This window comes from Podarcis erhardii (assembly GCF_964252035.2).
Source record: "Podarcis erhardii genome assembly, chromosome: 4".
NCBI classification, from domain to species: domain Eukaryota; kingdom Metazoa; phylum Chordata; class Lepidosauria; order Squamata; family Lacertidae; genus Podarcis; species Podarcis erhardii.
Window position 1 is genome coordinate 58585058 of NC_138508.1, and position 26787 is coordinate 58611844.

Genomic DNA, 26787 nt, shown 5'->3' on the forward strand with positions numbered 1-26787 from the left:
GATTCCTGTGTAATTTATTTTACTCTTTTAAGCAATGCTAGTGATGTGTGTACAAGACTGACAATGGATGGTGGGTTAGCTCCAGCTTCCAAGCTATTTTTACTTTGTAAGCCGACCAATTTTATTTTAAAAACCTATTAGCCTTGCTGCATTTTAAGCCACTAGGGGTTCATTGGGGTTCAGTCATAAAAAAGATCAAGACTGTCATGTGATATGAATTTCAGATAAAGAACTTTATAAATTGTTTCCTTAAACAGGGACAAACAAATCAAGTTTAACATTGCATTTCTCCTATGACAAAATAACATTTATTTGTTTTAAAAGTACCCTTCGGAAAGCATAAGCAAGTACAATATACTCAAAAGCAAGTAATTTTTAAGATTCTCTTAACACTGCAAATTTTAGTTTTTCATTCTCCTGATGGAACATTTTGCAGCCATTAATTGTGATAATTCCTCACCATTAATGAATTTCTAGCATTTAAATATTTTTAAAATATGTACAGCATAAATATGTACACTATATTATTGTATTACATTTTGTTTTTGTTTTGGGTTTGTATTCTGCCTTGCGAGCCCTTGTTAGGGCAGAAAGGCAGTTTATAAAGTTTTTAAATTATGAAAAATATCATAACAATTAGAGCTTGTGTACATGTATGATGCAAACCCAGGTAAAATAAAATAAAGAATCCTGCAGAAGGCAGTTGGAATAGGAATTGTATCAACAATCCAAAAATATTTTTTCAGGATGATGGCCAACTGATTAGAAGAAAAACAGCTTGGCTGGCTCCTATGCATCGAAAACAGCTTGGTATGAATAAATCAGTAGATGAAATTTCTCTGCATCGAGATAACAATATTTCTTGTTAATATCAAGGCAGTATTAAAGGGACAACTGATTATGGCAACCCTGCTTATAGGCTGATCTACAGTACAAAGAATGTCTTATGGAAATGTCCTAAAATATTCCTTCAAGGGCACAAAAAAGTCCTTAATCAGAGTGGCTGGACGCCGAGAGAAGATTCTGGTTTCAAGGATGTTCTTTGCCAACAGAGACAAATCCACGTACAAGGCAGATGCAGAATATTTGCTGGAGAATAAAAAACAACACCCCACAATATTCATGTAAAAATGTTAAAAGACGTGACTTCTTTCTTTCCCTTAACGGGAAATAAACAACTTGTCATTATATTTACATTTCAGGCCATACAGGAAATTATGCTCCTTCCACACCCTGGTCCCTTTCCCTTTCCCTATATAAAAGGCTCTAACATCTCATTGTGCCCTTATTAGCGGTGCACTGATTAGGGTTGCCACATTGTTTCCTGACAGTGCTCCATCTAATTTTGGTGACTTCTCAAATGCAGTCACAGCTGCACCAGAGCCTCTGCTGTTGAGGAGAGGTTTAGGGGGAAGGAAGGGACACGAAAGTTCATTTGCATGAGCTGCTTTCCTCTTGCACAACTTTGGTTTTCAAAGTTATGGGAAACGTTCTCACAGATTAAAGTCTGATTTGTGAGTTAGAGACTAATCTGTGACAGTGTCTGCTTTTATTTGGGGACTGCCATGCATTCAGAGACAATACAATAGCAACAACAGGACGACTGCTCTCTGGGATGTGGACATCAGCTTTAGCCTCCTTGGCTCTTTTCTGCTGCACCTGGAGAACATCAGCAATGTCTAGGCAACACGATGACCATGTACATACACAATGGACAATCTTTATAGAATTCCTTCAAACCGTAACAAGTACAAAATGAAATCTTTAGTCTCAAAGTCTCTGAAAATCTTTAAATGAAGCGAGGTACCAGACTTTGTACGATGAAAGACAAGCTGTAAAGCTTTGTATATTCAGCAAATATGGTGTCCAACACTGAACAGTGATTCCGGATATTGACTATTGTTTCGTAGACTACTTTGTCAGCGTGGTGGGAGGATATAGAATTGCTTCATAAATCCATCTTATATAGAAATGAAGATATCAAATGCTGTGGAACAGTGCTCATGTAATAATGTAATAATGTAGAAGCAATTCTATAGCCTCCCACCACGCTGACGAAGAATTCTATGAAACAGTAGTCAATATCCGGAAGATTTCATTTTGTACTTGTTATGGTTTGAAGGAATTCTATAAAGATTGTCTATTGCGTATGTACAGAGTCATTGTGTTGCCTAGACATTGCTGATGTTCTCTTTGCAACACAGGAGTTTGTTTGGTTACTTATTGCTGCACCTGGAGAACAGCAATCTATTGAGGAGCCAGATGGTGGTTGTTGTTTTTTGCCAGCTACTCCACCCTTGTACCGCTCCGGCGGGGAGGTAAACGGTGTTTCCGTGCTCTGCTATGGTTCTCCAGAAGCAGCTTTGTCATGCTGGCCACATGACCCAGAAGCTGTCTGCAGACAAACGCTGGCTCCCTTGGCCTATAGAGTGAGATGAGCGCACAACCCCAGAGTCGTCCGCGACTGGACCTAACGGTCAGCGATCTCTTGGCAGCAGCAGGGACCGAGCAACAGGAGCTCACCCTGTCACGGGGATTCGGACCACCGACCTTCTGATCGGCAAGCCCTAGGCTCTGTGGTTTAGACCACAGCACCACCCGCATCCCGAAAATAGTTGTATGAGTAGCTAATTAAACCCACATGCCAGAAGCCAAAGCTAATACATGATTCTTCAGTTTTAAATTAGGGATGGGGGAAGAATTTGATTTAGTTCACATTTAAACGTGAAGCTAACAAATGTTGAACTTTCTGAAACAATGTTGAGAACCAAAAAAGAGTCATCCTTTGTCATTTGCGCATATTCAGATTTTGTGATGCAGTTCTCTAATCAATGGTTACAAAAATGCATTGGTAATAGTGTGTATAAAAATGATTATATTAGTGAAAATAACATGTAAAATGCACTATATTAGAAGCAACTGCTTACAAAAATACGTATATGAGCCAAAACTGCACTACAAACGTGCTTATTTGGAGAAATTCACACTAAAATGTGGAAGAATTTTCATGAGGATTTTAAAAATGAGTAAGCTGCACGTTGCTGCAGAAAAGTAGAGAACTGAATTTAAGGTGGGGGGGGGGGGAACATGGAAATTGAGAGAACCGAAACTGGCACAACTTTCCATCCCTAGATACCTAGATAAAAGTGTATGCAGTTCATTTGATTTGACATGATTTAGTTTAGGTCTAGTTCATGCATGAATACACACCACTTGACAGCTGCATGTATAAACAAGTTAGCTGTGAAATGGCATATTTCACACTATCTAAAAACACAACTTTTCAATGGAATCAGTTCATCAAGAGTATTCAGATATCAAGTGATGTACATGCATGTATGAACCATGGACTTGTTGAACTAGCCATGGGGGAGAATATTGCAGAGATAAGGAGCTTGTGAAATGAGGAAGAGTGAATGATTCCTTTCACAAGAGCCTGTTCTCAGATGCCAGCATTGACCATAGTCTGCAAACAGCTTAATAATCTTATTCATGCTTTGTTAGCATTTTTATAGCTCAAATGTTCTAGAAGTGTCATTGACACAAACTGATTCATCTCTGCAATACCTCTGAAATGTACAGTGGTGCCCCGCAAGACGAACGCCTCGCAAGACAGAAAACCCGCTAGACGAAAGGGTTTTCCGTTTTGGAGGCGCTTCGCAAAACGAATTTCCCTATGGGCTTGCTTCTCAAGACGAAAATGTCTTGCGAGTTCCTGCGGGTTTTTCCCCCTTCCCCCCTTTTTCTAAGCAGCTAAGCCGCTTATCAGCTGATCCGCTAAGCTGATAAGCCGCTAAAAGCTGCTAAACCGCTAATAGCGCTAATCCGCTAAGCTGTCAATGGGCTTGCTTCGCAAGACGAAAAAACCGCTATACGAAGAGACTCACGGAACGGATTAATTTCGTCTTACGAGGCACCACTGTATGTAACTATGTTGTTCCTTCGAAAGAGAGCTGTGCACTTCAAAATGACGAGCTCTCTGGACCAAATGCTACTGTCACTGCGATGCCTTTAATAGTAGCCCAGCATAGAGAAATTTAGCAGCCAAATCTTTACCTGGCATAAATAGTAACCTGGCCAATATTCTGAGGGCCAAAGAGGTAGGGCCAGAGGCAAAGGAGAAAGGGCCAAAGGGGAAGGCAAAAACAAAGAAAACTATTTTATTAATTTGTACCCCTTTATTCAATAGCACCTTACTCAGTCTGTGCCATTATTACTTCTCATCCTTTCCCCCATTCCAGTATTATCCCTTTTCTCCATTGCATTTTATTTAGTTCATCCCACTGCACAATTTGGGTCTCTTTCTGGCCTGTAAGGAATAAAAATGTCACTTTTTTATAACACATGGATGGCCCAAACTACGCAATATGACAATATTGGTTGTTGTTGTTGTTGTTTTAAAAGCTTCCTTAAACTAGCACCTTTTATTGTTGAAGTAAAGGTAGCTCTGGGGCCTAGATCCAAAGTAGAGAGCAGCCCTGCACCAATTTCTTGCAAATAATGATGGTTATTTACTGCAAGGTGTTATTTACTGCATACAGTCCCTTTGAGAGAAAATAGGAGCGGAGGGAGGCATTTTTGGCAGGAAACCAGCATGAGGCCCCAGTTGGGTTTGGGAGCACATTCCCAATCTGATCTGGGGTTTCAGATCTGCTGCTATGTTGTCAGAGTGCATGTTTACCTCCATTTGTGTTCTGTTGTACATCTGTCTGTGAATTCTCCAAAAGAAAGAGGGCGTTAAAGAAGTCTCCAAAAGAGAGACAACTCCTCTTAGCTTGGGACTGTGTAACTATATTAAACTGAGAGAAGTGAAGAAATAGCACCAAGCAGATGAACACTTCTGTGTCATCCTAAGCCATTCTACCAGTACAGATTTGGGGTAAAAATGAGATAACCTCTTAAGTATGGAGAACAATGAGAAAACCAATACTGTAATGCGGAAGATGTAAGACTTGCCTTGTTTTTAGGTGTTCTATTTTTATTTGGTTTTACTAGATAAATGCTTGTATTATTTATATATTTATAGTGACGCAAAGGAAGTATTGTTCCAAAACACGTCAGGCCTCAAATGTATTTTCCTTCAAGCAACTTGAGTTTCTTCCTCTTTTTTCGCTGCCTTCTAGTTTCAACAGGCCTTCAGACCCACACAAACTGAGACAGGACGGTGAACAAGTTGTAACGATTTCCAGAGGAGCAGCATTAGTCTTTTGAGTCTTGTGGCATCTTAAAAGGCTAGTAACTTTATAATGCCATAACTTTTTGTGAACTACAGTCCACCGGTTCATCAGATGCATGAAGTGTTATCCTGAGTATCACATGGGGTTGTTGTTGTTTTTTGGTTGGTGTAAGGGAAGAGGCTGTTAAAAGTGAGGTCAGAGGGAAATGCAGAAAAGTGGCAAATGTAATTATGTAAGCCAATTAACACATAAAATGTGCTAAAAATTAATTGTCTTCATTTGGGTTTGGGTTCAATCCACAAGTGAAATCCTGATGTATTTATTTCAGTGGTTTCACATTGCAGTCTCCCTTCATTCAAGCTTATTTACAGCTTTTGAATATTGCGTTTCTGATTACTGTATCAACAATAACAACTTGATGATATTAGTAAAGGTAAAGGGACCCCTGACCATTAGGTCCAGTCGTGGCCGACTCTGGGCTTGCAGTGCTCATCTCGCTTTATTGGCCGAGGGAGCCGGCGTACAGCTTCCAGGTCATGTGGCCATCATGACTAAGCTGCTTCTGGTGAACCAGAGCAGCGCATGGAAATGCCGTTTACCTTCCCGCCGGAGCGGTACCTATTTATCTACTTGCACTTTGACGTGCTTCAAATTGCTAGGTTGGCAGGAGCTGGGACCGAACAACGGGAGCTCACCCCGTCGTGGGGATTCGAACCGCCGACCTTCTGATCGGCAAGTCCTAGGCTCTGTGGTTTAATCCACAGCGCTCCCTTGATGATATTAACAAGTTATCTAAAGAGCTGTCACATGGAAGATGGATCAAAGTTGATTTCTGCTGCTCCAGTGGGTAGGACCCAAACCAATGGATTCAAGTTAGAAAAAAGGAGATTTCAATTAAACATTAGGAATAACTCTCTTGATGGTTAGAGTTTTTGGCAGTGGAATCGATTCCCTCAGAAGGCAGTAGAATGTCTTTCATTGGAGGTTTTTAAGCAGAATTTGGATGGCCATCTGTCATAGATGCTTTAGTTGTGATTCTTGTACTTCAGTGTTTGGACTAGATGACCCTCAGGGCCTCTTCCAATTTTGCAGTCCTCTGATTCTATTGTAAAAGTGAATTGGAAGCCATAGGAACATTGAAAAGCCTAAGGATTTTCAGATGTAGAAAACAAAATCTTAGGTGCTCTGCAGCTGGTTTGGCTTTAACACAAGCACACACACAGAAACTTTTGGGATATCTGAGAAAGCAGTTACCTGTTAACAGATGGGATATTACTCCATATGTGTACTGCATTCTGGATGGTGTCATCATGCTGCTTATATCTGAGCACAGCCTCCATCTTTAAAAGGACCAAAACCATACATATGCCTCAAGAACTAGAACTAAATCTCTCATTTGATGCCAATAGAATATAATACAGAATTCAAAATCTGGGAGCCAATACAGATTGAATAATACTGAAGTAAGATGCTCCAAGAGATAAAGAAATGCAGCAAATAATTACATAAATAAAATAAAACGGTTGTTTCAAACTGCGAATTGAGCCACTGAAAATCTGTATTAAATTAATGTCTGCAAATGAGCGGTGAAGCAAACTGTATCTCTTCATTCACCTCTTGAAGGCATTTTGTTTTGCTACTCACCTGAAAGAATCGAGAAGCTGTATCTCGGTCTTCTTCCTCCAGCACAAGGTTATCCACAAACATCCAGAAAAACATCCTTTCTGGGGGTGTCACATACTGAAGAATACGAAAATATTGGTAAAAATACCAGGCTTTAAAGGGAAGGGAGAAGAGAAAACAGGCTATAAAAAGATGGTCTCTGAAAACGCCTTTCTAAGGTGCTCCAGCCCACCCGCTTCCTTTTCAAAGAAAGGAATGACTGAAAGGGGGAAGAGAGCCACCTCTGGGCACCAGGGAAAGCCTCTGGAGGCAAATGGGTGCTTATGGGTGCCAAAATGGCTACTCCTGAAGAGATCAGATGTTATAAAGACATGCAAATGTAACAGCAGGAGTCTGAGGCTGCACAGGTCTCATGTTTAGAGATAGATTGCAAGGTGGGGCAGGTAGCAAAATATAAAAGCCCGAGGGTGTGTGCTTTCCTTTCTCTTAGGCATCCACCCTCCATCCATCTGCTGACAGGGACTGGACACTTTAGTTATACACTTTAGGTATAAAGAAGGTCTCCAGCCAGGGGCGTATCTTGGTAATATGGTACGAGACAAACATTTGACACCCTCCGTCTAGTTTTCACAAAACCAGCTTAAGCGGCTTTCAGGAGGAGGCAAGAGGCTTTGGCAGGGCCCTAAAGCCCTCCTATCTCCTTCCCAAAGCTTGGTAAGTGCTTGCCCAGCTTTGGGAAGCAGACAGGAAGACTCTAGGACCCTGTCTGAGCCCTCACACCTCCTTTTTTATATACCAGTATAGCATTACCATTAGGGCAGAGGTCAGTGGGAAACTTATGCTCAGTGCAGGTCAGTACAGACTTCCTCTGAACCACTGGCTTGAGGAAACCCCAGCAAAAGAGTTTTGTTGTATAACCTGTGCCTGTCTGTATTTGGGCTGCTAGGGAATCTGAATATCTGTCTATAGGAAGTTCTGCGGTTAGTGGCTATATAGCCTCTAGCTGTGGAACAAAATCATGAGGCAAGATTGCAGGTGGAGGGGAAGGCCAGGGAGAAGTCACTGTCAGCTTTTCCTTGTGGTGCTCTGTGGATGAGAGCAAGATGCTAGTAGAGGATGAGGTTACATCACACGCCAAATAGCAGGTACTTTCCAAGCATGTCTGATTTGCTGTTAACATGGAATGTAGTCAGCGACTGCGATCATGACTGATGTATGATGCAGCACTGTCACAGCATGCTGTAGCCGTGGCTCTTGGTGTCTCCCGTTTCCTGTATCAGTGCTCCTACAATATATATTGCATCATTTTGCTTTCCACGAGTTACTGGAAGTGCATAGGGATGTTGTTAGCTGACACTGCAGAGCCCTAGGCTCATGCTGCCCAACCGCTATCCTGTGCACAATCACCAGGGACTGAGTCCCATTATCACAGTGTGGCCTACTTTGGAGGAATCATGCTTAAGATTGTGCAGCTTAGCTACAAATATTTATAAGGAAGCAAGATCAGTGAAACTTATTCCCAAGTAAATACTGTATGTTGGAGCTGCAGTATTTAACCTGTTTTGGAGAAGAGTGGAGAGAGAAATGGTCCATCTCTTGGAACTGACCAGAATCAGAGAGACACAATAAGAGCTACAGTTTCATGCATGTTTGCTTTTCTTACCAGAGGGCTGTTGATAAGAGTTTCCAATGGGTGGCGTAGACCCAAATATAAAATCAAATGGACCCCATTCTTCTATCTAATAAACAGAACAAAACAATCACAGTAGTTTGGATGCAGGATCCCATCTTTCATCTGTTAATTTCACATGGGTTCTCGTTCTCCTCCTCCTCCTTTCAGAAATGCACCAGTTTGCTTTATAGACATTCTGATGGGCATGTTTTGGATCTGGATTACTACCACTTCCTAGTCACAGAACCAACCTAACCTTACCAACTAGTTTACCTTTAACCACATTGCTACTAACTATTCGGATTAGTCCAAGCTTGGCCTCTTCTGACAAATGACAAAACTATTAAACTGCCAGTGGTGTTACGCAGGGTGACTATGACGTGCTCCACTAAGTATTAGAAATACTAAATTTAATTTCTGAACCTATTTATGTTTATATACTGCCCTTCAATAAAAGCTCTCTGGGCAGTTCAAAAGATAAATAATCCTGTCATGCAGAATACCCACAGAATGTTAAGTAGAAAAAAATAAATAAAAAATAGACAGTTTTCCCTCCATCTATAACAGATGTTGAGAATCTACAGCCCTCCAGATGTTGCTGTCCAACTCCCATCAGCCCCAACTGCATACTCAATTGTCAGGGATGGTGACAGCAGAAATATAACAACATATGGAGGGCCACAGGTTAACCATCGCAATGTAATCAAAACCCATGGCTTCTTGTTCCTTCTCCAGAATTTCTGGTAGGCTGTTTTTTATCCAAAACAAACAAAAGAACCAGTTGTACACACTGATTAAACAGCAGTGTTTGAACAAAGAAGTTGATGGTAATAAACTTAAATAAACTTATTCTTGAAGAAATTCCTTACAGTGCTATTTGATGCTTAACCCTTTGGCAGCTCCTCAGACTGTTTAATTTTATTTAACCTACACAATGTGTGATAAGCTGAATTCATGCATCAAGGATGCTGTATATATTAAAATAAAATAAAATAGACCACTGAAGAAGCCTAACAAGCTGAAGCGTGTTTGGCATTGCAGTTATCAAGAAAATCTGAATGATGAACATAATATACTGGTATTTTAGCTATCTAAAGCGCTGCTCTAAATAAACGTAAGTATAACTCATGCACTGTAAAGAGGGTTTCTTTGTATCCAGATTATTGCATAGTTCTTTATCCATTGCAGAAATATTACTGTGGCATATGTTCTGTTTATAGATTTGTGCATCTTAGTTATTGTATTAGAGAGTTTTCCAGATTTTTGCTTATTTTCATCTTTTTTACTACCAATTTCAACTTCATTTTTATGTAATAACATGTTGTTATCACAAAAAAGGAGGCCAGAGAGGAGCAGGTGGCAGCAGTGCAGTGGCGTGGCAGGTTGTGCGGTGTGTGGTGTGGGCGGGAGGACAAAACCAAAGGGTTGTGGGTGTGGCTGAAGACATGGAGGGGTCTATGGCCATGGCAAAGGGGTGCAGTAGTGAGTAGCGAACTCCATGGACCTGGATCTGCTGCCTGGGGTAACTGCCTCCCTGTGCTGGCCCTGTCTTATTCTTTCTTCAGTTATTACCAGCATCAAACAGTTATGACTAGTTTTCAGATTGTCCGGTGTTAAAGGGGCAAGACTGTCCTTTCCTTGACTTCAACATAATAAACAATGAAAGAATTTGTAATTCTTTGACTGGAAGCGAATCTGATTTTATCCCAGTAAGATACAGTTAATATATTAGGAGCAGAAAGAATATACCCATCTAACAAAATTAGAAATATGAGTAGTACAAAGTTCAGTGACATTTACTTACATGTATTCGTGTCACATCGGTGACATCATCCAAATACTTCAGTGTCCCATTGCCCTTGCTTTCCCCCAGAAACCCCAAACTTTTCAGCTCTGGAGAATAGAAATGAGGACCTAAATGAATACCAATATTAACGCGACACATTTGTGTTTTACTGATGAGGTGCCCTAAAGGAGACACAGGAGTTTTGCAGACAATGCTTCATAAGTGCTTTACTGTGTGCTGGATGGAAGTTATTCAAAATGGCAGTGGCACTTTTGCAGTGGCCCCTCAATGTTGGACTTTGGAACCTAAATGTAGACCCTGGCATGCCTTTTGCTGCGCTAGAATTCCCATCACCTTTGATCATTGGCTATGCCACAACATCTGGAGAGCTACAGGCTTCTCGCTCCTAATGTAGGCTTTTCATTCAATCTCCTTGGGTGGGGGCGGGGAGAATAGGTTTTCCTGGGTGCTGACTTGAGCTTCCTTCTCATCTTCTCTTTCCAATGTCTCCTAGACTAGACTATGGAGATTCCCTCTGCCATTTCCCTGGATTTAGAGAAGAGTGGGAGATGTTCTGAATTAAAGAAATTCCTCTCCTATTTTTAAGAGAGAGCAGATTGCTAGCAGGCTTGTTCTGGGAAGGGGTTAAAATTACTGCAGTTCCCACTACTCTTTTTAAAATGTGCATGTTTCTTTAGTGCCACAACATTCCCTAGAATTTCTAGGAATGGGGGAGATCACTTGCAAATGTGCTCTCACTATCCCACCATTTCTTTCTTCGCTACATTATATTTTATTTTGCACAGAAAAGATGGGAGACTAAAAACAACAACATAGTGCAGACTGACAGGTGTCTACTCAAAATAGAACCTCACTCAACTCAGTTGCACTTGCTCGCTACTCAGCTAATTGTGTGAATTGTGCAATCAATAGTGGCTAGAAACATAAGGAGCTGCCCTATACCAAAGTAGACCACTAGGCCATCTAACTCAGTATTAACTCTGAGTAACAGTAGCTCTCCAAGGTTTCAGACAGGAGCCTTTCCCAGGGATTGAACCTGGCATCTTCTGCAGATACATCACGTGCTCTACCACCACTGAGGCTCTGACACCCTTCCTCAATTTGTTCCCCTTCCTAGGACAACATTGCAGGAATCTCTACTTTGGCTCCAAATATAAAAATAAGCTAAAATAAATGGAATAAATGTGAACTGGCAAACCATTATTGAAAAGTAATGGGGCAAGGGAAGTTGCGGGATTTCTGATGGTTTTCAAACCAGGTACAACTTTTTAATCCACATTACGATTAAACCCCATTAGGTTTCTCAATAGTGCTTTGCCAGTCCATACTAGAAGGTTTGTGATGCAATTGCCTTTTCAGTGGAAAAAGAACAGCCGCAAATTAGGTCTCAAAAAGAGTGGGTGTGGGAAGACAGGAAACAGTGGAATGCAGTGATTTCGCAGCAGCAGCTAGTGAGTAAATGAAGGATGACAATTATGGATTAATTGCTTAGTATGGAATGCACCCAAGGAGCTAGTCAGGAAGGATTAAGATAAAGATCACCCAAACTGGCTGTTTCTCTTCCACTTGGCAAGGGGCACCCATTTTTCTCCAATTTGTAAGCAGTGCTTTAATTTCATGGTTTTTGTTTTGTAAACCTTACTTATAAGTAAAGGTTGGTAAACATGTTAAAAAGTTTTTCACAGTCTTCTATAATAAATGGGACTGGTTTCAATGGAGGAGCTAAAGCACATGTTTCATTATCTCCCACTGAAACGGAGAGACTTTTAAGCTATCCAAGTATAGTTGGATTGAGGCTATTTTTGGACAGAAATTGCCATGTTATATTTTGAATATAAGCAAAGACCACTTTAAAAAGCAACATTCAGAAAGCAATGACTTTTTTTTAGCACCCCATCTTTAGATAAGCTCCCAATCATCCTAACAACTATGCCAAGCCACAGATATCAGAAGCCCCTTTCAAAGAACTCTTGTTAAATCATCAGAAGTTTCGTTTAACCAGCTCCTTAAATTTAGCTTCTGGAGATCCAACAAGGTGCTGCTAGCAGTGTTTTGAATGGGACTTCTGCAGTCCCTTGTGGGGGGGGGGGGGACTGGTCACTGTGACATCAGATGACTGACAGGTAGGAAGTTTCACCTACCTGTGAAATTCGGGGAGATAATAATCTGGCCCTCTGGGCTAGAAAGGTTTCCCACCTCTGATAAAGGGGAAGGGTTAACATGTTGCAAACCTAATTTCTCAGTTACGTACCTTGTGTAATATTGTCAAAAAGGGAGAGCACACGGACTGGTTTTTTATCCCATGTCTGCAAAGGCTGATATATCCACAGATGGTTCTAACACAATTGATAAAAGGATACATGTTTTCATAAGGTGCTTTTGTTGTTGTTGTTGTTGTCAAAACTTGTCGAACAAGTAGTATGTGATTTTAGTTATTACATGTATTAACATGAATACTTTTTATTAACTGGATATCAACAGGCTCTGACAGCACTCTATAGATCAATGCATTTATTAATTTTATTTAAACTGTATTAAATTATTTATATCCCACCTTCATGGGAAATATATAAATGCTACTCTGATCATATCGAAGCCTTTCGATAATGGAATGATGTGCTGTTGTTAGCACATTCACAAATACAAGGGTTCTACTACATCGATATCAAGTTGCAACAGGGATGCAGGTGCTATTTAAGTCACAGGTAGCTGCAGCACCAGGGCTAAGAAATGCAAAACAACATTAACAATGCAATGCAGAAACAATCACCATACGATTTCCACAGCTTAAATAATATTGACTACTCAGTACCTGCATTTGGGGCCAGTACTGTAGCAGTTAAATCCCTGCAAAACAATAAGCTATTGAGGTTCTCCTAACATATATGACCTTGAGATTCATGGATCCATCCTAATGGCAAATGCCCACCGTGCCTTCCTTGGTGATACAGAAGAACATGAGAAGAGCCCTTTTGGATCAGGCCAAAGACCCGTCTTCCTATTCTCAGAGAGACCAAGCAGGTGCCTATGGGAAGCCTGAGCAAGACCTGAGTAGAATGCACTCTCCCAACTTGCAGTTCCCAGCAACTGGCATTTGGAGGCATACGGTGGAGAAATAACTTAGCCATATTCTCCAAGAATGTGTCTAACTAAAGGCAAATGTGGCACCACTACCCATTGCTAGATCCCTTGGGAGAAGCTCTTTGGAGGGTATTAGAAATTTATCATTGGGAAGAGACCACATGATGAGTGGACAACATGTATCAACTGCTTTGCTCTTCAGGCAAAGGATAAATGCTCTCTTCTTAAGCAAGGACTCTCCCCCCAACCTCTGCCACACACTTCCTTAGAAAGCTGCCTTACAGCAGGCCAAACGGCCTCTCTGTTCAATTCACTACTGGCGACTCACACTGGCAGTGGCTTTCCTGATTCTTCTTCCTTCCTTTGACTTTCTTTTCTCTAGGATGGTGTTAAAGGCTTATGAGAAGGGCCACAGGTCAGGGCCCCAAAGCACATGCATCATATGGCAAATGCTTGATGTTCAAACCTCGTCATCTTCAGATAGGTCTGGGAAGGGCTCCTGATGGCTGCCAGTCCGTGTTGGCAATACCAAGTCAGAAGAGCTGAGCTGCCCTGCTGCTTCTTACTTGGACAGGCTGAAGCCTCAAGGGGGGGTGGGGTGGGACGTGGTTGGACCTGCAGGAACCCCACCTGTCAATCTGGTACTCCTTCCAGTTTGACTGCACAGCTCCAGCCTCACTGGCACCCCAGCCCAGGCCTCTCCAGGTAAGCTGCAGTGATGCTGGTGTTGGGAGGGTGGCTCTGCCTCGCCATATGCACCACTACTAGTGAAAAGGAAAGCAGAGATTGGGGCTGCTTGGCATAAACCTCCAATTAACAGGGTCCTTTCTCCCCGCCCCCTTTAAAAATGTCATTTTAGTAAATGACCATGCAGTGTTTCAGGTCAGCTGAAATAGTTTTGCTGCCACCTGCTGGAAACGGAGCATCTAGTTTAAGTTACCGTATTTTTCGCTCTATAAGACACACCAAACCATAAGACACACCTAGTTTTTGGAGGAGGAAAACAAGAAAAAAAAATCTGAATTCCAGAAGCCAGGACAGCAAGCGGGATCGCAGCTCAGCGATCCCGCTTGCTGTCCTGGCTTATGGGATAGCCGCGCACAGCCTCTCCTAGGCAGCGACATGAGTTCTCCCCCTGCCCGGGAGAGGCTGCGCAGGAGAGGCTAAGGCTCCCCCAAGAGCCGCACTCCCTTTAAAGAGTGTGTGGAGTGTGTGTGCGGCTCTTGGGGGCCCCAAGAGCCGCACACATTCTCCACGCGGCTCTTTAAAGGGAGTGCTGAGCGGAGCCTCCCACCTGCATTCGCTCCATAAGACGCACACACATTTCCCCTTACTTTTTAGAAGGGGAAAAGTGTGTCTTATAGAGCGAAAAATACGGTAGTTCTTTTTCAGCCAATTTTGCCAAGGTGTAGTGGTGGCAGAAGTGGTGGTAGGTGGGGCACGGGGGAGGGGGGCAGGAGGCAGCATTTCCCATTTCACCTCAGATGGCTTCCCCTGACCCCCAGCCAGCATGGGCAATGGTCAGTGACCCTAAGATCTGGTGGTCCATAGGTTGCCCACTTCTGCTGCTGAAAAGTGACCCAGTTAATACAAGGATCTGCAGCCCTTTGACTTGTTCCTGTATACATCTGTAAAAGGCAACGGAACTTTCCCTTACAGACTCTTGATCGTAGAAGCGCTTCAGTTCTGCACGCCATCTTCTCTTCCTCTTGAGTAGACCATATGCTCGTTGTGCTGCACACAGGAAACATATCCAGGGAGACTTCTTTTTTATCTCGTCTGAGAATCCTGAACACACGAGGCTGTCCATGCATTCTTCACAAAAACACCTGCATTGTTGAAACAGACAGCGAAATATGATTTGAAGGCATTTTTACATTTCAAATATTTGTCATACATCCAAAAAATTCGCTGCTGTTTCGTACAGGGACTTGTTCTTGCTGGAGTTTCGAAAATTATCCAAATGGGGGAGAGGCATCTAAATAGGAGTGCTGCATGTTTTTTGATGTGGGGAGAGCTCACACATTTCAGTACAAGGAAAAACATGTGAGCATCTCTGTTAGATTTTATACCAGCAATGCAAAAGCAGAAGTATGGGTGACTTGCACTTCCTTTCCTCCCACTTATTCATAATTTCTGAGTGAGCCTTGGCTAAGGACCTGATTTACACAAAACTGACTTAGATTAAAAAGATATGGAAGTTTGAAGCTGAGGGTTGGTGCACAGGTAACTGGGCAACTGGACACTCAAATGAGTTGCTCTATGATACTCTTATCTCCACTCTGTATCCCTGCATCACAAAGATTCACATCCTAGAATAGAGCAGTTGTGCCCCACAGAACACCTCATTCCTTTGCAGCACCACAGGGACCCAATCCACGCACCAGAGGCGGATTTAGGGGAGTGTAACTGGTTCAATCACGCTGGGACGCGGGTGGCGCTGTGGGTTAAACCACAGAGCCTAGGACTTGCCGATCAGAAGGTCGGCGGTTTGAATCCCCGTGACGGGGTGAGCTCCCGTTGCTCAGTCCCAGCTCCTGCCAACCTAGCAGTTCGAAAGCACGTCAATGTGCAAGTAGATAAATAGGTACTGCTCTGGCAGGAAGGTAAACGGTGTTTCCGTGTGCTGCTCTGGTTCACCAGAAGTGGCTTAGTCATGCTGGCCACATGACCTGGAAGCTGTACACCGGCTTCCTCGGCCAATAAAGTGAGATGAGCGCTGCAACCCCAGAGTCAGCCACGACTGGACCTAATGGTCAGGGGTCCCTTTACCTTTACCTTTAACTGGTTCGATCACACTGGACACAGAGCCTGGGGGTGTTGCAGGGGGCTCCACAACTATGAAAGCGAGAGGCACAACTGAACTACAGACTTTGGCTTGTAAGGCTGTGCCCCCAACCCCACTTCCCTGGAAGTATGTGTGATCAAATTCAAAAGGACATACTTTTGAGTAGGCATGGCTAGAACTTCTGAGGCAGAAGATATTGCAGATATGCTCCACCAAGTGTAAGGAGAGTAGTCTGTTAGAGAGGTAAATATGCACATTCTATCTGAATATGGAAGCCAGGTTTTACGGCAACAGCATTTGAATCCCATATCCAAAGGCACTGCTATAAACTTGAATGTGGTTTGGGAGGTCAGTTACCTGTTACAGGTTGGATCATCACACATTATGAGAGATTTGCTCCAGCAGCATATGGCACAATCAGTCTTGTACCCATCATTGTCACACAGGAAAAATCTCTCCAAAAGATGTTCCTTTTAAAACAGCAGCAGCAGAAAACTGTAGTTAGTTAAAAATGAGATTTAGCATTTCAGCTGTTCCAAGCTCAGTACTTCTTAAAACAACCCTTTAAAGATGGCAACCATCATTTTTCCCCTAGAACAGATGATGGATCTGAGGTGGGGAAAAACATCTTAATTAAGGCCACCAAGGGAGTTTGTGGCTAAAGTGAGAGTTGAACTGGAGACTGCCAGCATCTTTTGGACAGATGCAATTTATTTGCTTTAGAATTTGGTGGACAATCTAACACTGGCTTTTCCAGCAATTCCTTGATTCCTCTTTTCCCCTTTATTTTTTAAAGAAAAGTTGCCCAGCCTGTTAGATAAAGGAAGTGTAGCATGTCTGACCCAAATCAGCTACTCACTGTGCATGGAGCACACATTCCTCCTTGAAACAAAGGGTGCTGAGTGCGAATCTCAAGGCTTCCACAGCATATGCAGATTTCTACCAAACACAAAAGATACACATCTTACACTGTTTTTGGCATCAATTCCCAGAGCTTACTGTATTTCTTAAAATAAAATACGTTGCTCAAATAATACACAATACATGGTTAAGAATACATAAAACACATAAGGAATGATTAAAATTATATTTTCCACTAAAATTAGAAATATAATTGCTGATTTGCACTGATAATGCAGGAGGAAAAAAGCTGACCTTGGAAAAAAAGACATAAACAAACAAACAAACAAACAATAAGTAAACATTTCAAGAATGGTATCCCTACACACAAAGAAAGCTGCTTTTCCTCGCCTATAAAAGAATATGTTTCTTAGGAGGACCATGCCTGTTCTCTTCTCATTTTCTCATTCAGTTGTTTAGGTTGGTTTTTTTTTAAGGATAATCAAGCATTTATATATACAAGGTGTCCATTCGCCTAATTGATACAGGGCTAAAAAGGCCTAGTATCGTTTATGCAATCTGAATTTCTTCTCAGTTCTACAATCTGGGATTGGGATGACTTGTGAAGCAGTATATGAAAGAGACACAGTTTCTATCCCAATAAATGTGGATTTAAATAATCCATACATACTACGTTTTTATCATGTAAGCCTGATTAATTGGGTAGTACCTTGTCACTCAACCAAAGGGGTTTATACCGATTAATCTCACTGGCTGACTAAACACTGAAGTCCTCCTAATAGCTATCTGTAGTAAAGACAGTTATAGCAGAAACAATTGCAACAAGTACCTTCAATATTCCTCTCCTTGAAGTTGACTTCATATGCAATGTTTTCTACGGAGGAAAAAAATCAGGGCACTTTTCGGAAGCGAGGCTTGCTTGCATTGCTAAATGTACAATCTAATCTGACTAGAATGTGCACTGGATTGCTCTTCCATGCCAACATTCATCACGTGTGGCACAGACAGCATCAGAAAGAGCCAAAACTTTGTTTTTGTATCAGGCATGAAAGTCGTCTCTAAGATTACAATAAAAATAAGCTCAGCACCAGAGAGGGGTGTGAATTATACTTGCTTTAAAACAGTGTGATCCTATACAGTTTATTAAGATGTAAGAAGCAAATTCAATGTCATTGCTCCCATGTAAATGGGTATAAATTTCAGGATCACCAGTGGAGGCTGTTCCATTATGGCAGGTGCAGCACTGGCCCACCAACCTCTGTCTGCCACCAGCTGGCTCTGCCCTGCCTGTCCAGGAGGTGGTACTGGCTGCCAGCTTCCTCCTTCTTAGTATTGCTCCACCTTGAACTCCTCAGCAGGAAGAAGGATGGGACAAAATTCTGCCTGTAATTGGCTATGGCTCCATCCACTGTTCGTCTCCCTACCTCCTGTCCTGTTATTATCAATGGGCACAAGGTACCACTGAGACTCAGAGAACAATTCTACTTAATAAAAATTAGCTAATGTATCTTATTTTTCTACACAATTCTTTATATACATTGCCCCTTTCTCTTTATTATTCTGAAGTATTTTGAAACTCTCCTTCTACGTATCTTTTGCTAATTAAAAAGGCTTTTAGTTTCATTCAAAGGAAGAACAGAGCTAGATGAGATAAACCCGCCCTACAATCCCTTCTTCAACATTAGATGGTTTCACTTGTTTTTGTACCGCAAATTGGAAACAAACAGGTAGGTAAAGGGTTCATTCCCGCAGCAGATACAATCTATACTGGGGCACACAAATCTTCAGCTAGCATTGCTTTTAGTGCCTCTTGAAAACAAGATTACCTCTTCTTGGTTTGGGAGTGTTTGATTCCTCCACGGAACTTATAGAAATTACACCAGAACTATACTTCTCCAGTGATACAGCTAGATGTGTGGGGAGAGACAGAGAGAGACAGAATGAGGTACATGATGGCTATTTTTGAATGTGGCAAAACTGCAACAATATGTCTCAGCAAAAGCATTTATTGTAAATTGCTTTGGGTTGCATTGGCAAAACAGTGACTAATAAATTTAATACATAATGATGATGATGATAAATACCTGCATGTGTATGTTTGCATATAAACACAAACACTGTACTTAGAGACAGATACCCTGAGGCCCTCTGGATGTTGTTGGACTCCAACTTCTACCACCCCCAGCCAGCATGGCTAATGGTTAGCTGCCTGGGCAGGCCGGGTCTTCCTGTTATATACCTGCTGGGATTGACAAGGCATCTGACCCTCGTCTGAATCTCATTGCTCTCCTGATGAGTGCTTTGGTCTGCCCACCAGATACTAGGCACTCTACTATTCAAATTAGGCCCCAGTGTTTTTGTTACAATCCTCTTCTCAATTAAGTAATCAATTTTAATCTAGAATTTAAATTCTCAAAACTTTCTTATTTGTTAATTCGAGCAAGTAAACTACTGTTCTCACTTCATTACAAACAGTATTTCTACCTGCAACACACTTGAGCAAACCTGCTCCTCTTCCTTTCACAGATATTTTGTTGCCATTTGCAACTGTAGCTGCCTCTGATTAGTTATCATTTAACTCTTGGGGGAATTAATTAGCATTACATGTCATGTGCATTGGGGGAAATAATTAGCATCACATGTCAAGTTGCCGAACCAATTAACCAACTAGAAGGATTACTGTTAATAGCACCAGTTTTCCTATAACCTGATATTGCTGGATAGTTTTGATGAACTGAAAAAACACTTTTAGTTTGCTTTCTGTTGTCACCCTGGAACTTTTCTTTATTAGTGCCACTTTGTTTTGTACGATTCCTTGCAAATGAAGGGAAACAACTTTTCTGGACCGGACTTTGGACATGGCTGCTCTTAGCAGTGTATGCATCAGAATAAATAAGAGTGTACCCAGGGAATAAATGGGGAATGTCTTGCTGGAGATCTCTGACTACTGAATTTAGCTGTCAAAATCAGGGCAGTGAATATTGGCAAGACTTCCTTGCAATGAAGAAGTGGTGGCAGTAGATGGGTGGGTAAATTATACATAAAAAGACATTATAAGGTCTATGCAATACTAGCTGCAAGGGTAAGGGGCAACTTTGCTAGTGAAACATTTCCGTACTGTTGAAAGGATCTAGTATGGTGCTATCATTTGAAAATAACAATCTACAAGAAGCTAAAATATTTTAAAAGAATCTTAAAAAAAAAAAAAAAAGTTCAAGGAATGCCACAAGAAAAGGAGTCATCACAGCCAAGTTTGGACTCTGGAAGTACTGCACTAAGGTACCAAAACAGAGGGACACAAGGCAAATCTTCTTTCTGGAGTTGTTCTTCACAACACCAAGTTTTGTTACAGATCTGTAACCTGTTTCTGTGGTCATAACTTTTAAATTCTTATTGAACTGTAATTTCATTACTTGTGCTTGGCCTTAGGGTTCTTGAAGGAGACATTTCTTCCTCAGAACTGATGGAAATGATATCAGGGAAACTTCCTCCATTGGATGATGGAGCTGAGAGAGAGAGAGAGACACACACACAGAGAGAGACATCAGAGCAATATGGGAACTGTGACCTTTTTGACTTACCCAGCTCATGATGACTGCTCCAGCAAAGTTGAATGGGCTGGGAAACAGTGCAGCTTGAAACATTTCAGACATACAGTGGTACCTCGGGTTAAGTACTTAATTCGTTCCGGAGGTCTGTACTTAACCTGAAACTGTTCTTAACCTGAAGCACCACTTTAGCTAATAGGGCTTCCTACTGCCGCCGTGCCGCCGGAGCACGATTTCTGTTCTTATCCTGAAGCAAAGTTCTTAACCTGAAGCACTATTTCTGGGTTAGTGGAGTATGTAACCTGAAGCGTATGTAACCTGAAGCGTATGTAACCCGAGGTACCACTGTATGTGCTTGAAGGACTGGAGCTATATATAAAAAAATGTTATTTATGTTTTAAATAGTAGGTTAAAATGTGGAGGTTATACAAGGCGCACTCTTTATTGAGCATTTCATCATTCTGATTCATACTCAAGGAGGTTATGCGTCTTCCCAACTGGGTAGCTGTTGGTGCCAGGCACAGGTGTGTGGCAGCTGCTTCCAACCTGGTGCATCCCTTGTCCCTGCTGCCATGCTGCCCAATCCTAGTTTCAGTGGGCACCATCACAGCTGGTAGGCGGTGCAGTGGTGGTGCACCATCTTATATCCCATGGCTGGCATCTGGTCAGTTCCCACAGATTTCAGTGGGAACTAAGTGCAAATTAAGGTACACATCATACATTCACATACCTCCCCAATAATAATCCTGGGAACAGTAGTATACTTACAGTGCTACAGTTCCCAGCACCCTTTACAAACTACAGTTGTTGTTGTTGTTGTTGTTGTTGTTGTTGTTGTTGTTATTATTATTATTATTATTTGGGTGTGGTGTGTGCTCTAAACGTTTTGTAAACACATGGTGTGTAGGAAGCCTTTGTCTGGATCTAACTCCATGGGTTCGTGTGGTTTCCTTATGGTGACCAGGCCATCGGTTTCATCGCTCTCATCAGCTTTATGGGCTCCTGCAAAGGAGTGGATCTGGGTCTACTCCAAGAGATCTTCCACTCACCTGCCTCCGAGAGGCTGCCCATTTCCCCGGAGTCACTGTCCAGCACCACGGCCATCCCTGCAGCAGACGGCGACCTCGCCAGGAGCGTTTGGGGCGTGTCCGGGTCGTCGGAGAATGAAGACCCTGGATGGAAGAGCCGAAGGGAAGCTGCGCTCCCCAAGGAGATCCCTGAATCATCTGGTGCAGAGGAAAACCCCACAGCGTTTTACTACGGGAGCAGTAATGTGGATTGTTGTTACATATGTATAAAAGAAATCGTGGATTTCCCATCAACCGGCATAGGAGCCAGCTCCAGAGGACCTAGGTCTCTTGCCACCGCCTAAAATATTTGACGTCCCCCCAAATGATGGGCATTGCCATTCAAATAGTGTGCGTGTGCCAAGTCATGTGATCAACTAGGTGGGGCGGGGCTTACCTGCTCCCCCCATATTTTATTCAAGTTGGGACCCCTGTCCAGAACGCAGGAGCCACAGGGAGAAGGAGCCGCGCGCGCCTTCCGGAGAATTTGCTGGCGCCAACGCTCCGCTCCCTTTCGTACTCCGGATCAATGCGGCAATCCAGTGCATAGCTATAGACTTCTGAGTCCCATAGAACTCCGTGGGACTGATGTTGGATGAGAAGACGCTGAAGACGGGGCTGTGGGTTGACCTCCAAAATAAATACATAAATGGAGGGTCACCATTTAAAGCAGGGAGCAACATCTGTTGGACTCAGTCCTAGCCAGCCTGGTCAGGGATGCTGCAGGGCAACAACTCCTGCATGTTCTTAGCACAACAACCGTCTCTTTTCCACCACGTGTTTCCAGAGACAAACTAACTTTGGGGTTCAATACTGACGATCTCATTCAGGAGCGGGGTCCTCGTGGCTTTTGCGGGGCCACGCCTCCCCTCCCCTTTTGCCACGCGCACCGGGGCTGGTGAGAGCTGGCCCTCGACAGCACCCTGGAAGGCCACGGGGTCGCGCTCCCCCCCCCCCAAGTGATGCACACTGTTCTGAGCCTTTCACACGTGTCAGAGCACAGCTTCTTTCGCACCTCCCCCGGTAGCGCTGTCCGATTCCCCGAGGGGAAAGGCACAGCCGATTTGCACCCAAGTGGTCGGACAGCCTGCCGTGAGCCCCCTTGGGATGCACTTGGTACCCAGTGAAGTCGAATCTCTCGCCGTCCGTTCAGAAGTATGCAGATCAGATGGCACCTTCTTCGGGCGCTCCACCTGCCTCCGAATATAGGTTGTTTCAGTTGGCGTTCCTCGGCTTCAATTACGGACCGCGAACCCTGGACAAATAAGATCAGGTCCATAAGGGACGGTCCATTCCATTTCACCATAATCCAGAGGATCATTCAAGTCAAGGCAGGTATCTGGCAACCCCTTTTCTGTACCGAAATCCACGGCTGCAAAAATAGAAGAGGAAGGGTGACGTTCGCATGCCCCCTAGTGTCGCAGTGCGGAAGCACACGCCCTAATAAAGCTAAGGACGTTTGTGACTAATAATAATAATAATAATAATAATAATAATAATAATAATAATAATATCATCATCAGGGGTGTCTGAAGTTGTAGGTTTCTCCAGCCCTGTGCGCACAAAATGATGCTGACAGGACTTTGGGGCTCCACTCAGAAGAATGAGCACAAGGCCTCCCAAAGGCATCAGGGATGGATTGCATCATTTTGAAGTAAGCGAAGTAAAACACCTATTGCTATCTAAAGGTATGAGCAGGTGAGACCGTCAAGTCTAGAGGCTGAAATGCACTAGGCGCACCACTGCCTGTGAAGCTCGCTTTCAATTTTTCTTAGCATGAAGAATGAAGTAGCTGACAATATTCACCTGTCGATGGGAAAGAAGCTTTAATTCCTCATCAAAGACACTCAACTCCTTTGCCTGTTAATAGCTTCACCCCCACTGGTGAAGATTGCCAAAAGCTCTTTGTGAAATGGCTGTGGGCAATGGGGTGTAGAATTATCATATTCATTAATAGGTACACTCAGTGCTTTTTTCTGGGGGGATGCAGGGGTACGCATACCCCTAAACATTTTGTGAATCTAAGTTTGGCCTCATTGAGGGGCAGTATTTCAATAATAGTAGGAAAATGAGAGTACTCCTAAACAAAAACAAAACAAAACAAAACAAAACAAAACAAAACAAAACAAGCACTGGATATACTTTTATAATCTCTTATAAACATAAATGTCCATATTAATTAATTTTATGGTTTTTTTAGACCCGAAGCTTCCTTTGTATGTTTTAGGTGCATTTTGGCTAGCCACGTAGAATAGCGGAACATGTTATAGTTTTGACAGTAGAACTGCCTACCAAATACTAGATGCCAAGGCTGATGTCCCTAACACAATTACTAAGGAGTCGGCCCCAGTGAAGGCAGTGAGATGTACTTCTGAGTTAGCATGCATAGGACTGCACCATAAAGGTAAGATTGCCACAGATCAGAGAATTTCTGTGGCCATGGTTGCAAATGCACCATGAAATTGGAATCCAGCGCTCTCTGTTAATATTCACCGTCCTTTTCTCTCCCTTCTCTTCCAGCCATGAAGTACAGGGTACACAGAATACTGCCATTGATTTGATAGGTTTCTCTGCTTTGCAGCATTTTGTGGGACTTCCACTCAGCGGGAGAAGTAAATGAGGCCGAAATAAACTACAGTGGCCAGATTATAGTCTTCATCTGAGTTATTGCCAACCTGGCCTGGAGTAATGTATCAGTGCAGTGGAGTGCTGTATCATTATGCTGCATTTTATCTGGTGCTGGAATTTGGGACTGAGAAATCCGGAGCAATTGTGTTCAGTCCCATGTTTGCTACCAAGCGGTTTCCTAGCCAACATGTAAAGTACTCATTGGAAATGGATGAAACAGTGTGGCACTCCTATTTGAAATCTGCAGCGATTGAAGCAATTGGCATTTGGAGTGAGCAGAGGCATTTTACCCGGGATGCGCTTGTGATTCAACTGCTAGGCCATATAAAGGCAAATTCTAAGCCAAGGAATGGTGGGAGGGAGCCTTGAAACACTCACAATAGGGCAGATGCTTATAAAAATGGCACTTACAGTAGATTGTATAGGTTGCTTGGAAAGACTGAACTTGGTTGATCCAACCTTCACCTTGAAATTGGCTTCTTTTTGTAGAATGTTCTGATCAGGGTGCAGGATGGGGGTGGGGAACCCTGCTGATGCAAGGATTATCTGAATCCCAGTTTCATATAATGTATTTGTATTTATTGCCTGCTTTTAAATTTCTACAGGTAATTGATGAATCTTCATATTTACTCTCCTTTTGACACCCTTCTTGAGTATTTCTTCTAACAATGATCTCAGCTGGCGAGTGCCCCCAGAAGTGTACAGTACAGGGGAGTGCAGTGGGATGTCCTTGGATGTCCTTGCTGGCTGCACCACTGAACACCTGCACTCCTTTTAGCAGGGAATATCATTTTAGCTCCAAAGTAGTGGAGTGTCTCTCAAACTGTGTCTACCTGACACAAGAAATGATGGCAAGTAGGTGGGGGAGGTTAGAGGGAGAGGAGCAGCACAAAGGGGATAGGCATGAAAAGAAGGGCAAGTGGCAAGTACACAGTCTGCCTAGGGGCAGTTTAAACTCTGGTGCCACCTGTTACAACTCATTGGAAAACGTTAGCAGACTTTTCCATCAAGGGTTAGTTGGGGAGGCCATTTATTCATGGGCAAGGTTTTGTAACATGACGGTTGCAAACATAGGTGCCAGCTCCCTGGGGCCCTGGGTGCCCAAGCACACACAAAGTTTCCCATTAAGGGGCTGGGCACCCACAAATTTAGGTGACAGGGCCATCCACACTGCATGGCACCCATGGCCCTGGGCACCTACGGTTGCAGGGTCAAGCTGGCACTCCTGGTTGCAAAAGGTTATGTGAAACCTGGAATATTCTATGAAAGATGGTACCCATTTCTGAGGTATGTCAATCATACACACCCTAAACTCAAACCTGTTCAACAGTTCCAGATTGTTATAAGAGCTCCCTGAGCTACTAAGATAAAATAATGACAGTTTGTAGATTTTGTGAGGACTCTACACATATTTTCTTAAAACATGTTGTGTTTGGTCTGTGTCACCACATGATGGATTCTATATAAAAACAATGTTGTTGTTTTTTTTAAAAAATAAAAGCAATAGTTAATGCTCTTAGAGACAATCAGCTAATTGGAGGACTACAATGGCAAGTATGGCAGGCAACAGGAAAGCGTGCAGCAGGAATGAGGATCTTGCCGACTCTCCAGATGTTGTTGGACTCTGACTCCCATGAGCCTTAGCTAGCATGGGGAAGATAGTGTGTGTGTGTGTGTGAGAGAGAGAGAGAGAGAGAGAGAGAGATAGGAAGTTGTAGACTGAATACATCTAGGTTCCTCATTCCTGGCCTTTGCTTATGGCAGGTGAGGGGAGCCTTCTTCAGCCTGAGGGCGGCATTCCCTTCTGGGACACGAGCAATAAATATAATTCTTACCTTTGTACAATAGGGTAGTGTGGTGGGCAGGAATGCCTCACGTTGGGAGGACACACAAGGACCTGTCTGAGCCAGGTCCGAGCAGGGGGAAGACTGAGGGATGGGAGTGATAGAGGAGGAACACGGAAGAGGTAAAGGAACCAGAGGAGGCAAGATGTGAGGGAAGGAGATGGAGGAGGCGGTGAGGAAAAAGGGGATTTGTGCTGCTGAGGAGGGGAAAAGGGAAGAGTAATCTGATGGAAGAGTTTGGGGCTGTTGACCCATGTGACATGCTGGTAAGAAGGAGGGGGTGCAAAGGTGGGCAGGAGAGGAAACCGTATGAGGGGAGACAGGAAAAGAAACTGTATACAGGAAGAGAGTGGTGAAAAGGTAAACAATAGACAATAGACTGGGAAACTGGAAGGGCAGGGGGAGAAAAAAAGAAGAAAGATAGGACATAAGACGTACAGTGGAACCTCGAGTTACATACGCTTCAGGTTACATACGCTTCAGGTTACAGGCTCCGCTAACCCAGAAATAGTGCTTCAGGTTAAGAACTTTGCTTCAGGATGAGAACAGAAATCGTGCTCCGGCGGTGCAGCAACAGCGGGAGGCCCCATTAGCTAAAGTGGTGCTTCAGGTTAAGAACAGTTTCAGGTTAAGAACAGACCTCCGGAACGAATTAAGTACTTAACCCAAGGTACCACTGTATGTGAAACCA

General features: G+C 43.0%; 1 protein-coding gene across 5 annotated transcripts; it reads right to left on the reverse strand.

Moving 5' to 3' along the window:
• Positions 1 to 302: 302 nt before the first annotated feature.
• DNMT3L (DNA methyltransferase 3 like) lies at positions 303 to 25507 on the reverse strand. 5 transcript variants are annotated; one of them, XM_081858618.1, is made up of 14 exons: positions 24664 to 25507; positions 21607 to 21783; positions 20423 to 20515; positions 18836 to 18916; positions 17839 to 17883; positions 17008 to 17087; positions 16506 to 16618; positions 15018 to 15189; positions 12531 to 12615; positions 10277 to 10365; positions 8464 to 8539; positions 6822 to 6952; positions 6432 to 6517; positions 303 to 1089 (listed from the first exon to the last, which is right to left on the reverse strand). In XM_081858618.1, exons 2-14 carry the CDS (start codon positions 21659 to 21661, stop codon positions 945 to 947), a joined length of 1251 nt encoding a protein of 416 aa, XP_081714744.1. In that variant the 5' UTR covers positions 21662 to 21783; positions 24664 to 25507; the 3' UTR covers positions 303 to 944. The 5 variants fall into 5 exon arrangements, with proteins under 5 accessions (XP_081714744.1, XP_081714743.1, XP_081714745.1 ...); XM_081858617.1 differs by lacking the exon at positions 24664 to 25507 and adding an exon at positions 22054 to 22456; XM_081858619.1 differs by lacking the exons at positions 17839 to 17883; positions 24664 to 25507 and having other exon boundaries at positions 21607 to 21912.
• Positions 25508 to 26787: the final 1280 nt, after the last annotated feature.

What these genes read in the sequence shown, in the direction of transcription:
- DNMT3L (XM_081858618.1), bottom strand. Translation starts at nt 21,661, where the DNA reads ATGGCCGTGGTGCTGGACAGTGACTCCGGGGAAATGGGCAGCCTCTCG. An exon ending in GGGCAGCCTCTCGGAGGCAG is followed by an intron (nt 20,516 to 21,606) that starts GTGAGTGGAAGA and finishes TCTCTCTCTCAG; the next exon opens with CTCCATCATCCAATGGAGGA. An exon ending in AATATCCCATCTGTTAACAG is followed by an intron (nt 1,090 to 6,431) that starts GTAACTGCTTTC and finishes TTTATTCTCCAG; the next exon opens with CAAATATTCTGCATCTGCCT.